At 41.0% G+C, this 12,783-nt stretch overlaps 1 protein-coding gene across 6 annotated transcripts in view; it reads left to right on the plus strand.

Annotated features, from left to right (window-relative positions):
* CCDC186 (coiled-coil domain containing 186) overlaps positions 1 to 12,783 on the plus strand; it is a 46,335-nt gene that overhangs the window by 8,577 nt on the left and 24,975 nt on the right. For all 6 annotated transcript variants that reach the window (XR_014526626.1, XM_083504777.1, XM_083504781.1 and 3 more), the window contains 3 exons: positions 5,353 to 6,026; positions 10,950 to 11,076; positions 11,923 to 12,051. Coding sequence is in view for 5 of the 6 variants with exons in the window: in XM_083504777.1 (XP_083360903.1) it covers positions 5,368 to 6,026; positions 10,950 to 11,076; positions 11,923 to 12,051 (915 nt within the window). In the remaining variant the exon portion in view is untranslated. The remainder of the gene's footprint in view (positions 1 to 5,352; positions 6,027 to 10,949; positions 11,077 to 11,922; positions 12,052 to 12,783) is intronic.

Consider the following 12,783-nt stretch of genomic DNA (forward strand, 5'->3'; position numbering starts at 1 on the left):
CTGATTGCCCCGTGAGCTTTAATATTTCTGCTGTTTTTGTGTGAAGGGCAATTCTTTATAGTCTTTGCTTTTCTGCCCCAAAAAATTCTGAAGGACATTGAAAATGTCCACCCCTATTTATTATTATGTACATCAGGGTTCACTGTGTTTGTTGTGAATTACAGTATATATATTTATGTTTGGGGTCGTGGGCTGTTCCTGAGACTGATGGCTGACTGTCATCTTTGGAGGATATTGGCATCTTTCATTCCAAACTTGTTTGTGTATGTGCTTTCCCTTTCTGCTGCCACATCTTTATCAAGTTGCATTGGTGATCTGCCTTGCTTATCTTGCTTTGATGCATTTTTTTAAAAAAATGGGACCAACAGATACTGATGAAAGTAAGCAACATTGAATAAAATGGTGTGGTACTGCCTCAGCTTCAACCCCCCCCTTTGTTAGCAGTAAATTTTATTTTGTCAGTACCACTCTATAAAATATGTTAATTTTTTCTTCTTTAGATCTTGTTCCTGTTTCCCCATACATCTTTTACCAGATGTTTAGAGAGTGATCAGTGCTATTAACATGCTACCGTAATAAGCAAGGAAATAACACTGATTTCATTTATTATGTTTAGTTTCTTGTCCTTTTGAAGTGTAGTTAACAATATTTTAAAATATCTACAAGGACTTCTGATTTTACTAACTGATTTGAAAGGAAACATTGCATTTAAATGGACAGCTTAAACAAATTTCTAAAGCAGGCCTTATAGCACAGTCACTTGAACTTTACTTTCACAATAAGCTATAGAATCTTTGTTCCTTTATAACAAGGCGCAGCTCCCACTTATCTGTTGAGAGCAGGAATAGTCCACACAAAGGTTACACTTAAACAGCGTAATGTTATTTCTTTTAGTATTGTGTGATAACACTTTAAATACTATTAAACTAAAAATAATACAGATCTTGGGCTTCTAACTGGAATAAAAACAACATTTTATTTGTACACGTCTTTATCACTTTCTGTGACGGCAAAGCAGTATTTGTTGTTTGCTAAGAATTAGAAGATACCCACTACTGTATAAAATAAAGTGCTGGCTATAGAGCATCCTGTTTACTTTGCTTTTTTGACCTTAAGACATCTAAGAAAGAGGAAATGAGCTATTTGTTTTGTGCTCAGTTGCTTAATGTTCTGTGTTAAAAGGGATTTTATATTTGGATCGTAGGAAAGTCTTAAATATATATATTTAATGAGAAAATGAGAGTACTCTGCACTATTCTTCTAGCAACAAATAAAAATAATATGCAGATGTACATAAGGAAGCTTCTTACTATATGTCTTGGAAAGTGCTTTGTCTATTTTTCTGGCCTCTGTGGGTTTGGAGACCTCTCAAGATATCATCGTAACAATCCATTAATCCAGGGGTTCACAGTGGGTTCCTGGCAACACCTTATTAGCTTATTTGCTGGTGACATTGCCATCATCAAGGCCCAAAGGCTGCTCTTCCAGAGGTAATTAAAACTATAAATTATTGTTGGGTGGTGTTTGGTTTCTTTATAAACTATGACAAATCAGAGACCTTGTTTTGGAATGTGAACTTGCAGACTCAACCAAATATTAGATGATCCACCAAACTTGTTCTACCTCTTTGCAATGTTTTGGGGTTCTGATTCCTAGGAATCTGAACAAATTGCTTCATTTAAAGTACCCTACTCCCACCCCCAAACATATTGCAGGGGACTTGAAGGCTTGGCAGGCTTTGATTTTTTTCTATTCTGGGGAGGGTGGCTACTGTAAAAATGGTAGCACAGACCAGAATCTTGTTTCTATTTCAAGTCCTGTCAAATTCACATAATATCCTTACCTCTTGGCAACTTCTTATTTTTTGCTGCAAAATTGAATCCAGCCAGGGAGGCTGGGAAGTCCTTTATATTTTGATGCCCTTCAGCTATGGCAAATCGTTCTGATGATTTTAGCAGATCTAGCAACATCTTGGGTTGCACTGGATGCACAAGATTCTCCTTCTCTCCCTCTAATTGTGATCCCCTTTTTGCTCCCAAAGAGGTCAATATGGGAGTCTTTATTACAGTATAGATATGTGGAACAGAAGGTGTAAGAAACTAGCCTCCATACTCTCATCCTTAATCCCCCTTCCTCATATGCCACAATGTCAGGCTCAAGATAAATTAACAGTATCTACTATTCTTTCCAAAGCGGGACTGCATTGCCTGCAAGACTGTTATGAGAACAACATGCCAGTTACAGAACTACAACTCTCGGAATTCTTGAAAGATTCAGGAGTAGATCAGCTACGTATCAATCAGATTGGCATCATCTTGAAAGATCCCATGTTACATGCTGTAGCCACTAGAGTCCTGGAACCTTAGATACATCTAGCTGTGGCAAGCACCCAAAAAGGCAGGGTCTTTCCACTTACTGCTTTGAAATCAGTGTGAGAGATGAACCCTATAGGCGAGCTGAAAGATTCTCAGTGGCTTAAGATCTGGTCCACTTATCTGGTCCACTTATCCCTTTAGGTCCATGTCTGCTAACATTAGGGAGAGGTTCAGTGCTGGTTTTTAACTCTGGTCTGACTAGCTCATACTGTAAGATCTGGTTCCCCCTTATGCTGGCGGGGTTGTAAGGTACGAGGAACATATTTGCATATGTGGTGGAACTGTAATTATACACACAAATTCCGTAAACAGGTTCCAATGGAGATAGGTAGTATTGTTGGCAAACCGGTCACCTTGGATGCTAAGCTATGTCTCTTATCTATTTTTGATGGTGATAATGCCGACCTTACTTCCCAACAGTAAATTCTATATCTGTTGGTTGCTGCTAGTGATCTCTCAAGGGTGGAAGGATGCATCTTGTTATTCTGTGGTATAAAAAAGTCATATTCATTGCCATTTCTGAAAAACTGACTCTGAAAATACTTTGCTTCTGCTTGGGAGTCATTTGTGATTTATATGACCAAACAATCTCTCCGTTGGCACAGTCCCACTAAATAAGTTTCTTTGGCAACATTCATGAACATTTGGTATGGTTGGTAGAAATATGAACCTTGCATTGCACCGTGGAATATATTTTATGTCATTCATTCTTTTTAAGCTTTCTATGATTATTATTTTATTATCTTGTAAATTTATTCTTCCTGTTTTTACAACTGTTTTTAAGTATAGATAGGATGAACCTCTGTAATCATCAGCTGGTCAAAATCAGCCCTTTGGAATGTTCTATATTAGGGCCACTTAGGCTGTGATGTTTTCATTATATGTGATATTTAATATGTATATGTTTTAATTCATATAATCAAAGAATTGAAGTGACCCCAAGTCCAACCCCTGCAATGCAGGAATATCGACTAAAGCATTCAAGACAGATGGCCATCCAACATCTGGTTAAAAACCTCCAATGAAGGAGAGTCCAAATAATTCTACTAATACTTTATAGATAGATATACCCCAATTTGGCACCAGGGTTCCTGAAGTGGAACAGGCAGCCTTAAGTCCACATTTGAATGCCAGGTGCCATTTTGAATCAAAATGGCGTACCAAAATGTAACTTTGCCCAATTTGGCAGGACAGTTCCAAACTGCATTGATTGGAATGCCTCTAAAGATACTGTCATTCTAGTTTTACATGACACTTCCAAAGATCAAGGACTAGGTTTTGGTATATGGTTGGATACCATTGGACATACTCCTCCCGTCTTTTTCTCAATGAAGGTCATCCATAAGGGTAACCAAGGCTGATTTCAGTCCCATACTGTGGTCTGTGCCCAGATTGGAAAGGATCTAAATAATCATTGTGTCAGATACGTTTATATTTTAATCGGTTACTGTGAGATAAATGTTTAATCACAACACCTATCATATATGTGTTTCAGACAGGCAGAGTGATAACAGGTTTTATTAGGAAAGATGTTTTAAGCTGGCGTTTGAAGGAAGAAGAAAAAGATAGTATCACATAGGTTTTCTGGGAGAGAGTCCCATATCACATGTAAGGCAATGCCTTAAATATATATGCAGTAACCCCTGTTATCTAGTAACACTCCAGAAGAGCCTTTAAATGTAAACAAGTACAATGTCCATCAGTTTTGTGAAAGATCAATTAATTGCAATGAGTACAATCTGCTTCTATCGCCTAGAAGTAATACTGTCTGAAGAAAAGCCATGGACTTTGTCCCTTCATAGGGTAGAAAGCAGGAAAAGCTTTTTACATTTTTTTCATCATATCTGGTAACAGGAGGGTGGGTGGAGATGGCGCAGCTATATGACTTGCCCAGTAGCAGATCTTTCAGGAGTCCCAAATCAAGACATTTTGCTTATAGTAAACCCCACTGACTAGTCATGGCAAAGGACAGGCCAAGTTTTCAGTGTGCAGTTAAGCTTTTTGTTGATTAATCAGTTGAATGCTGCAGCTTGATCATTTGGCTTTCAATATGCCACTTGAACCCAGCTACCCACTGACTTTCCAAGTACTGGAAGCAAAATACTCTTATACTTTACATTTCCCAGCATGGATATAGGACTGTGAAACAACTCTGATGAGTGGGGATTGGGTGTGGCATGCAGCATAAACCTTACCTCTGGGAGTGGTAGTGCAAAGTGTTACTGCCTTGTGTGTTTGTACAGACATAGTTCATAGGTTTTCAACCTTTTTGAGCCCACAGCGCCCTTGACCAACTACATTCTTTCTGCAGCACCCCTGTGGGGCTCAGGAGCCCAGTTCTGTCACCCCTTGCCTGCAGAGCTGGCAGTCTCTCACCCTTTTCGAACACGCTCTTTTGTGGAGTGTTCCCTCAGCCTCCTCTCCTATCCTTGGGAGTCCTCTGGGCAGCCACTGATGCGGCCCCTGGTCTCTGAGTTGCCCCACCCCCACTCACCCTCAAAGAGAAGTGCCTCCTCACACTGCCCCACAGAAATCTGGGACTTGTCTGTCCATTCCCAACAGCAAGGGCTGGCAGACGGGCTGGCTGGCCTCCCTCCCTTGCTTGCTTGCTTACTCTGAGGCCGTCTCAGCTCCTGGCAACCAGACCCCCTGGCCAGCCCCAAAGGTACCATTCACCTACAAGTCTACAGCTGTGCAAGATTTTGGGAGGCAGAGATGTGAGAGGGCATCAAAGGAGGGGGGGAGGAAAGAGGGACAGAGGCCATGGCACACTGGTTGGAAACCACCACATTAGAAATATTTGGTTAAAGAGTTAAATCCCGAAGTATCTAACTTGCCCTTTTTTTAGGTTTTATGACTCAATCTATGCTGATACTCATCTGTTTATCTTTGGCAGTTGTTGAAAGCGATCAAGGTTATTACAGAAAAAAAATGTTTTATGACTCAAAACTATTTTACTCTTACGTTTTCTTCCCAGATTCTTGGTGAAAAGATGGATGAGCAATTACAAGAAGAGCAAAGTCCTCTGAATCCGGTCAACCTTTCAAAGACTGATGACGTATCTTCCAGCTCATCAGCTGTTGAAGAAGCAGAGAAAACACTGGGAATTCAGGATAGTCTACAGACTGCAGACACTGGAGGTGAAAAAAGCCCTTTGAGCATAGAAAATAAACAATTGACACTGGATCCCAGTTCAACAGCTCTTGATGCAAGTGGAAATGGGGATGTTGTTGATGCACAGCTTACACCAGACATTAATGGAGATGGAGGTGGAGATTGTTGCGCTAAACCATTTGAAATGCAGACAAAAGAGGACTGTTTACCTATGGGAGACTGTAAAGGACAAGTTTCTAAAACTGATGACACAGATCGATCCCTGGTACACCTATTGCATGACGATATGAAAGGGCCTCACGGGGTCTGCTCAGAAAGCCCTTATGACACAGATTGTACTAAGAATCTTATCTCAACTATTCAGAACGCTTCTTCTCAGGAAGCTTTGTTAGAAGAAATAGAGTCTGAACTACTATCGACGGGTTTGTTGAAAGACCATAAACTTCCAAATGGGGTGTGCAAGAGTGAAGCTACGTTGGCTGTACTTGAAAAATGCATGCAAGATAAATATCTGCAGCAAGAACACACAATAAAGAAGTGAGTACCGGGCGAACATCCGCACATAGATCTTTAAACATGAATGCTATCCGTTACGTATTGTGGAGTTACAGCTTTGTGCTGTGTAACTATAGTGATGTCTTTGTGGCTAAATGGTCAGCTTGGGCAAACAACATTGCTTGCAGGAGCATTTTCAGTTTTCAATAGGCAGAGAGATCAATTCATATATAAACTCATCAGTCCATAAAGTGACCATATGGTTTCCAAAGCGTACGTTAGGTAAAGCAATCACGTGCCAAAATTCACATAACTGTGTGTCAAGTGTTCTGTGGGGTTTTAGATTTCTGGGGTTTTTTTATACTCTCCTTCAGTTGATGGATTCAGACATGGTGTGTTTGAAACTGAGGAGCTTCAAAAACAGTTTGGGGTTCGGTGTGCGGGTCTTCTGTTTAATGGATAAGAGTAAATTCTAATGCCTTTGAGGACCCAACTATTGGTTACTGTATGTTAGCCCAAAAGCCCCTTTCCATTACAAAACACTCTACAGTACAGAGAGGTACTTTGCAGTGAGGATGGGGGGACAGAATGCTAAACCTCTTTCCTGTGAGGTGTTTCCTTATTCTCACTGCCACAATTGGATTCTACAACCATGTTTGTAGTACATTTAAAACTAGAACATTGATGGGCAGGAAAAAAAACAACCTGGCAGGAACTATCTTCTTTCCTTGGTTTTCTTTTAACTGTGTTTCATTCAGGTTAAACTAAATTTATCTCATTGCAGTTTACCTCTGTCCCCAGCTTGTATCCAAGGATCACTTTGCTGCTTGGACAAGGCAGGGTACATCAGGTACCAAACCCCTCTACCCACTGCAGTTCCTCATGCCCCCTGAAAAGCAGCTCTGTGGGGTTGGGGGGGGGCCTTCTGGAATACTATGGGATATTGTGCAGAGGGCTCCAGTAGATAGGGGTTGTGGCAAAAATCGGATGCCCCTGCTTTGCCCAAATGGTAGTGGGTTCCACTACTGGCAAAGCCACTATTGAAGACAGCTGCTGGTACTTATTTGCTACCTCATTTGAATTATTTTTAGCGAGGGTTTGAAACAGGCCTGCAGTGATGTAGGGTTAAACACACCAGTTGCTTCTTAGTACGGCAATTTTTAGAACTTATCGACTAGGCATATGGTGTAGCACAGCTTCTTGCATGCAGACGTCATTGAAATCCATAGTATTTGTGCATGTTTTAATGTAGTTACCAAAGAAAAGACAAATATGGTGACTAATACGCAGATCAGTCAGATAATCGGAACTTTTGGCCTTGGACAACAACATTATTATTATTTTGTCAGAGCTTGGAAGCCTGAGGTGTTCTCCAACAGCCTTTGAGAAGCTGTGTAGGACCCTCCTTCCTTTGAGTCTTCTTCCAGGCTTGAAGCCTTACATCACAGAGTAACTGAAGCAAGAAGAGAGAACGAACAATTAATTGAATGTGTTGCTACTGAACAAGGTTATCTAATAACATGAAATAATCAGAAGCACATTAAAGTGCACTAGAACACATAATGTCACTAGAATCTTCTGATGAAGGAAGAAATGGATGCCACAGAAACTTAAAAGGGAGACCAAAATCAAATAAATTATCTATCTCTTCTGCTCTTCTGGCCCATGTCTCTCATCCCTCTGCAGTGGCCTGACAGCTGGCAGGGCAGATTTCCATGTCACACTGACGTATGTATGGGCCTCTGTGTATGAGGATGTGTATTTTGTAATGTGATAATGGCCGTGCCAGTCTGTCCAAATATATATTTTGCTCACTTGCACATGTAAAAATATGCTGATGTCACCATCCTAACACTTTACCTTATTTATAGGAAACTAACTGTGTATATGGAAAATAGTAAGGGCAGTAGGTTTAATTTTTTTCTTGGCAAAGAAATAGCAACCCAATACTCTTTTTAATCTCTCTCTCTCTCTCTCTCTCTCTCTTTCTCTTTTAAAGCTGCTTCTGGGGCAAGGTAGAGTATCCTGCCCCAGTGAGTAAGCTATACTCTTGCTTGTGAATTGTTTATCAGCAAAGACCTTCCCAGAGCATGTCTGTGATTACAAAGAGACTTTCCAGCCATGACAGGATGGTGTGTGAAAAACTTCCAAACAGCTGTGTTTTTTAAGTTCTTAAAAATATTGATTTTATACATAAGCTATCACTGGATCTTACAGTTACAGGAAATGTCCTCTGCTGTGAGTCTAAACCAACCAAACTCCGTGATGTAATAACTTCCCAATCTTGCAGGAAACATGCTTACTGTATGTTTTAGGTAAATTTTATTTGGTCCACTTTGAACTGAGGTAAACTTCCGTTTCCAAAAGAAACAGAATTTCACTGAGAATCAAAGGTGGCCCTTGGGCAGTCTAATTTCAGTAGGCTGGTGCTGGAGTTCAGCAGTCTTTGGTTTTTTTAAAAACTATGGCTAAAGAACTAGGAATAGGCCACATGATTTTGTGCTCCCCTCCCATACATAGCCTCCTCCTTCTACCACCAATCTTGAGGTAACCCTGCCCTGTTCCTTGTTGTAATACATGCACTGATGTTTCTTCTTGGGCTGCTTAACCCATCCTTTTTTACCAAGACATTTAGTGGTTACTGTGCTAAGGACAATCCTATGGGACATGCCTACTTAAGAAATGAGTTCCTTTGTGTTCAGTGGGGTTACTCCCAGGTAAGTGAGTCTAGGATTGCAGCATTTATGTCAGTGTCCATACAATAACAAATGATGGTAAAAGGCAGTAAGGTGAGTGGAGAATGAGAGGAGGTTGTACAGTGGTACCTCGGGCTACGTATCCCTCTGGATACGTAATCTTCGGGTTGCGAATCTTCGCCTCACATGCGTGCGCAGAAGGGTGCCTCCGGTTACGGACTTTTCAGGATACAGCCGGGCCTCCAAAATGGATGCCGTCCGTAACCAGTGGTACCACTGTAATTCCAAAATCATGGCTAAGCAACCACTACCATTAGATCTGTCCCACTAAGGAAACCTTTATTTATTTCTTTAGTTCAACAATGTCTATATCATTTAACACCATAGTTTCTAAGGACACAGTGAGGTTACAAAAGAGGTAGAGATGATAAAATCAGCTAACATTACCCATCAAATCAGAAAAGCTTATTTAAAATGCCTGCTGAATATGTTTCTTTTTTTAAGGGAGAGGGCTTATGATCTCAGCTGGGAGGGAGTTTCACAAAACTGGGAACCTTGCCAGAAACTATTCTGACTAGATCCTTTGAAGAATTATTCCTTATCAGCCTGCGTGCATAAATCACCTACTTCTTGTTGGTTTCCAACGCCCATCATCCCTGACAATTGGCCACGTTGGCTGAGATGGATGGGAATCTCGGACCAACAATATCTGGAGGCCACAGGTTTCCCACCTCTGACTTATGTGCTTCTGGGGTACAAATTGGCTGTGATTCAGAACTTTTGTGCTGCGAATTGTGCAGTAGTTTGGAGTTGGCAATAATTCAGAACTGTTTCACATGAACGTTCTGCGCTTCACTTGCCTTTGTTGAACCAGTGCCAAATTTGTTGTGCCAGTTCAGGATTATTTGTGTGATGTGCTACAGGCAAACCAGCTTTTCTTTTCTCCCTAGGCAGCCTTGGACCTTCTGACCACATCTTTAATTTAATTATGTTGTTTCATCCATGAGACTATAAAAAAAAACCCCTGGCCTGTCGCTGTTTGAGGTCTTGTTGGGAGGTTGCTGTTGGCCATTTGCAAATTTTCTAAAGGGCACCTTGAACAGAGTTGAATAAGTTTGGGCAACTTTTGGCCAGGGTATTATTAAAGCTGCCAGGGTTGTAAATCTTTTGAGATTTTGATTTGGCTGTAGTGTTCGAAGGCATGGAGCCAGCAAATTAAACACATGCCTATTCTTTCTCTTTGTGGCTTTATTACCTAGACAACAGTGAAGTGCTTTGTATGCTCTAAATGTGCAGTTTGATCTGAAATACTACTCAGCTTCTTTCTTTTAATTCAAACTTTCAGACCAAAGTATCATAGGAGTCTTTGTGATTTGTTTTGTTAAACAAATGAGATTCTTGTATTTTGAGGATTGCTCCTGTGGCTCCAGCTCACTGGAGATTTTGCTTGTGTGTGTCCAGTTGTGCACTCAGAGTGCTCTACTAATATATGAGCAGCACACCTAAGCATTTTGTGCTTTTAAAAAGAACTATCCTTCATTGAATTTGTCTCTCAGTAACTGTTAGCTAAATGGAGACAAACAGTGGGAAGTCTGTTACATTTGTGCCCTGCTTATAAGCTTCCCAATAGAGATCTGGTTGGTCACTGTTGAGAACAGGATGTTAGGTTAAATAGGTTAGCGGGCCAGTTCAGCAGGGACTCCTCTAATGTTATGTTCTTACTGCACTGCAGAGGATTCAACTATATGACCCTCAGTCCCTTCCAACTGCACAATTCTTTGATTCTATGTTTCCCTCTGAAGTAAATGTCGGACTTTATTTATGCTTTCTTTAAGCCACATGGAAGCAGTTTAAAACTACCCCTGGTCATCAGCTGCTGTAACGTTTAAGAGCACCTTGCCATGTGGCCATCTCAAGTGTGTGGAGTGTCTCCATGTCCCCTGTGCTCACCTCTAGTGGTGTCATGTGATAGGTGATTGTTACATGGAAAAACATCCAAATTTTTCTTGTAAAATGTGGAAACACTTGTAAAATGGATGGGGCAGAAGTGGTAGAAGTCTAGTCAATTTGGGGGGGGGGTGTAATGGTGAGGGAGGACCTGAGGACCAAGAAGGTGGACTCTGCCTCAGCCTGAGAGCAGGGGGGTTAAGAAGCCCTTGAGAAAATTTTGGGTCTGTGGCAATCCAGGGTTTGGCAATGTAGTTATCTTTTCGTCATACACACTGGGCTCTGCTTCATCGGATATTCTTTTAATTATTTTATTGGACAGATTGATTAAAGAAAACAAAAAGCACCAGGAACTTATTTTGGGCATTTGTTCAGAAAAGGACGACTTGAAAGACGAATTGAAGAAAAGAACAGAAACTGAAAAACAGCACCTTGGCATTATTAAACAGGTATGGAGTTTTAGGCATATTCATGCCTTGTTCAAGATATTTCACTTGTATTTCTATTTGTACTTTCAGATACTTGGTTCAGTGTTCGTATTTCTTCATATACCTGTTGACTCAGAAGTGTCCCACGGAGTTCAATGAGTCCCAACTCTAGGCTGTGTATAGGAAGGTTGCTGCCTGAATTGCCTTGAACTTTTGTTTGGCAGCAAATATTTAGTGTTAGAGTGTTTTCAAGAGAAATAGTATATCTTTTATTTGCACTGAGATGTACATGGAAGCCCCTGGGGCAATATTTTGATTCTCTTTTTAATAGAGCATCATATTGCATTATATGTCACTGTTTAGTTTCCCATGCTTACCAGAAGTAAAAGTGTGTTAAACTCAGCCTTGTAAACAAGGCTACAAAATTACTACCCTGCCAGATGTTTTGTGTTTTTTAACTGCTAGACTCTGGGAGCTGTCAAAGGAGGGACCATCTCTCTAGCAGCCTGTAGGATTTCTGTGTTTGGCCCGACTGGGAAGAGGGATGGAGTGCTTTGTCCCTTAGATATCAGATCGCTCCGTATTGCCTGTGGATACCAGATGAATACTTAAGACCACAGCTGTGCTGAAATTATTGTCAGAACTTGGAACCATGATCACTGGAACCATGGTGGTGATGGCAATATGGTTTGATTTGCAGTACCAGCACCACATGATGCATATTGCTGCTTTAGGTTGTCGAGATCTTTTGCAAACTGCTCCCAAAGTATAAATGCAATGACATTTTTAAAAACCTCTACTCAAGTTGCAAATTTTGCAGATCACTTTTTTGGCTCATGGCCGAAATACATAATGTTCTCTTTGCAGTTAGAGGCCAGAATAGAGGATCTCCAAAAAGAAGTTAAAGCTGCTAAAGATAAACTGCTATCCCAAGATGCTGCTGCGAAAAATGCCATACAACAACTGCACAAAGAGATGGCTTTTCGTACAGATCAGGTGACTTTTTAAAAAAGTTCTTGTTGTGCTTTCTGTAGGAACGTGAAGGATGATATAGGCACTGTATGCATTAAATATCTTCAAGTATTTAGTTGAAAGCTAAACATATTTTGGCTGGTGCTGATGACTGTACAGTGGAACCTCGGGTTGCAGACGTAATTCGTGACGGAGGCACGTCCGCAGCATTCGCATCCTGAAGTGCCACGTCTGCGCCAACTCCAGTGCAATTCGGCACTTCTGTGCATGTGCAAAATGTGATTTAGCGCTTCTGCACATGCGCGAGCGGCGAAACCCGGAAGTAACCCGTTCTGGTATTTCCGGGTTTCCCGCAGTCCGTAACCCGAAAACACGAAACCTGAAGTGTCTGTAACATGAGGTATGACTGTAGATGGATGTCAAGTCACTCATATAATCTCCGTTCTGGAATTTGCAGTTGCTGAAGATGTGTCCAGAACACATCCTCTGAGACAAGCTTTGGTTGTTGCAGCCATAGGTTATAATGTTATAAGGATAAAAGTTGGGGGTAGAGAGAACCTTGAAGGCAAGGTGAGATATATTACCATCCCATGTGTGCATAGTAATAAGACACTTCCTGTTAAAACTAATATGGTGAGACAGTATTCAGCATTCCATTACTACTGGTGTTCTATTACAGTGGACACTCGGGTTGTGAATGTGATTGGTGCACAGGTTGTGATTTGGCGCTTCGGCACAAAGCGTGATTTAGCACTT

Source organism: Podarcis liolepis (genome assembly GCF_965112155.1).
Source record: "Podarcis liolepis genome assembly, chromosome: 5".
Classification (NCBI taxonomy): domain Eukaryota; kingdom Metazoa; phylum Chordata; class Lepidosauria; order Squamata; family Lacertidae; genus Podarcis; species Podarcis liolepis.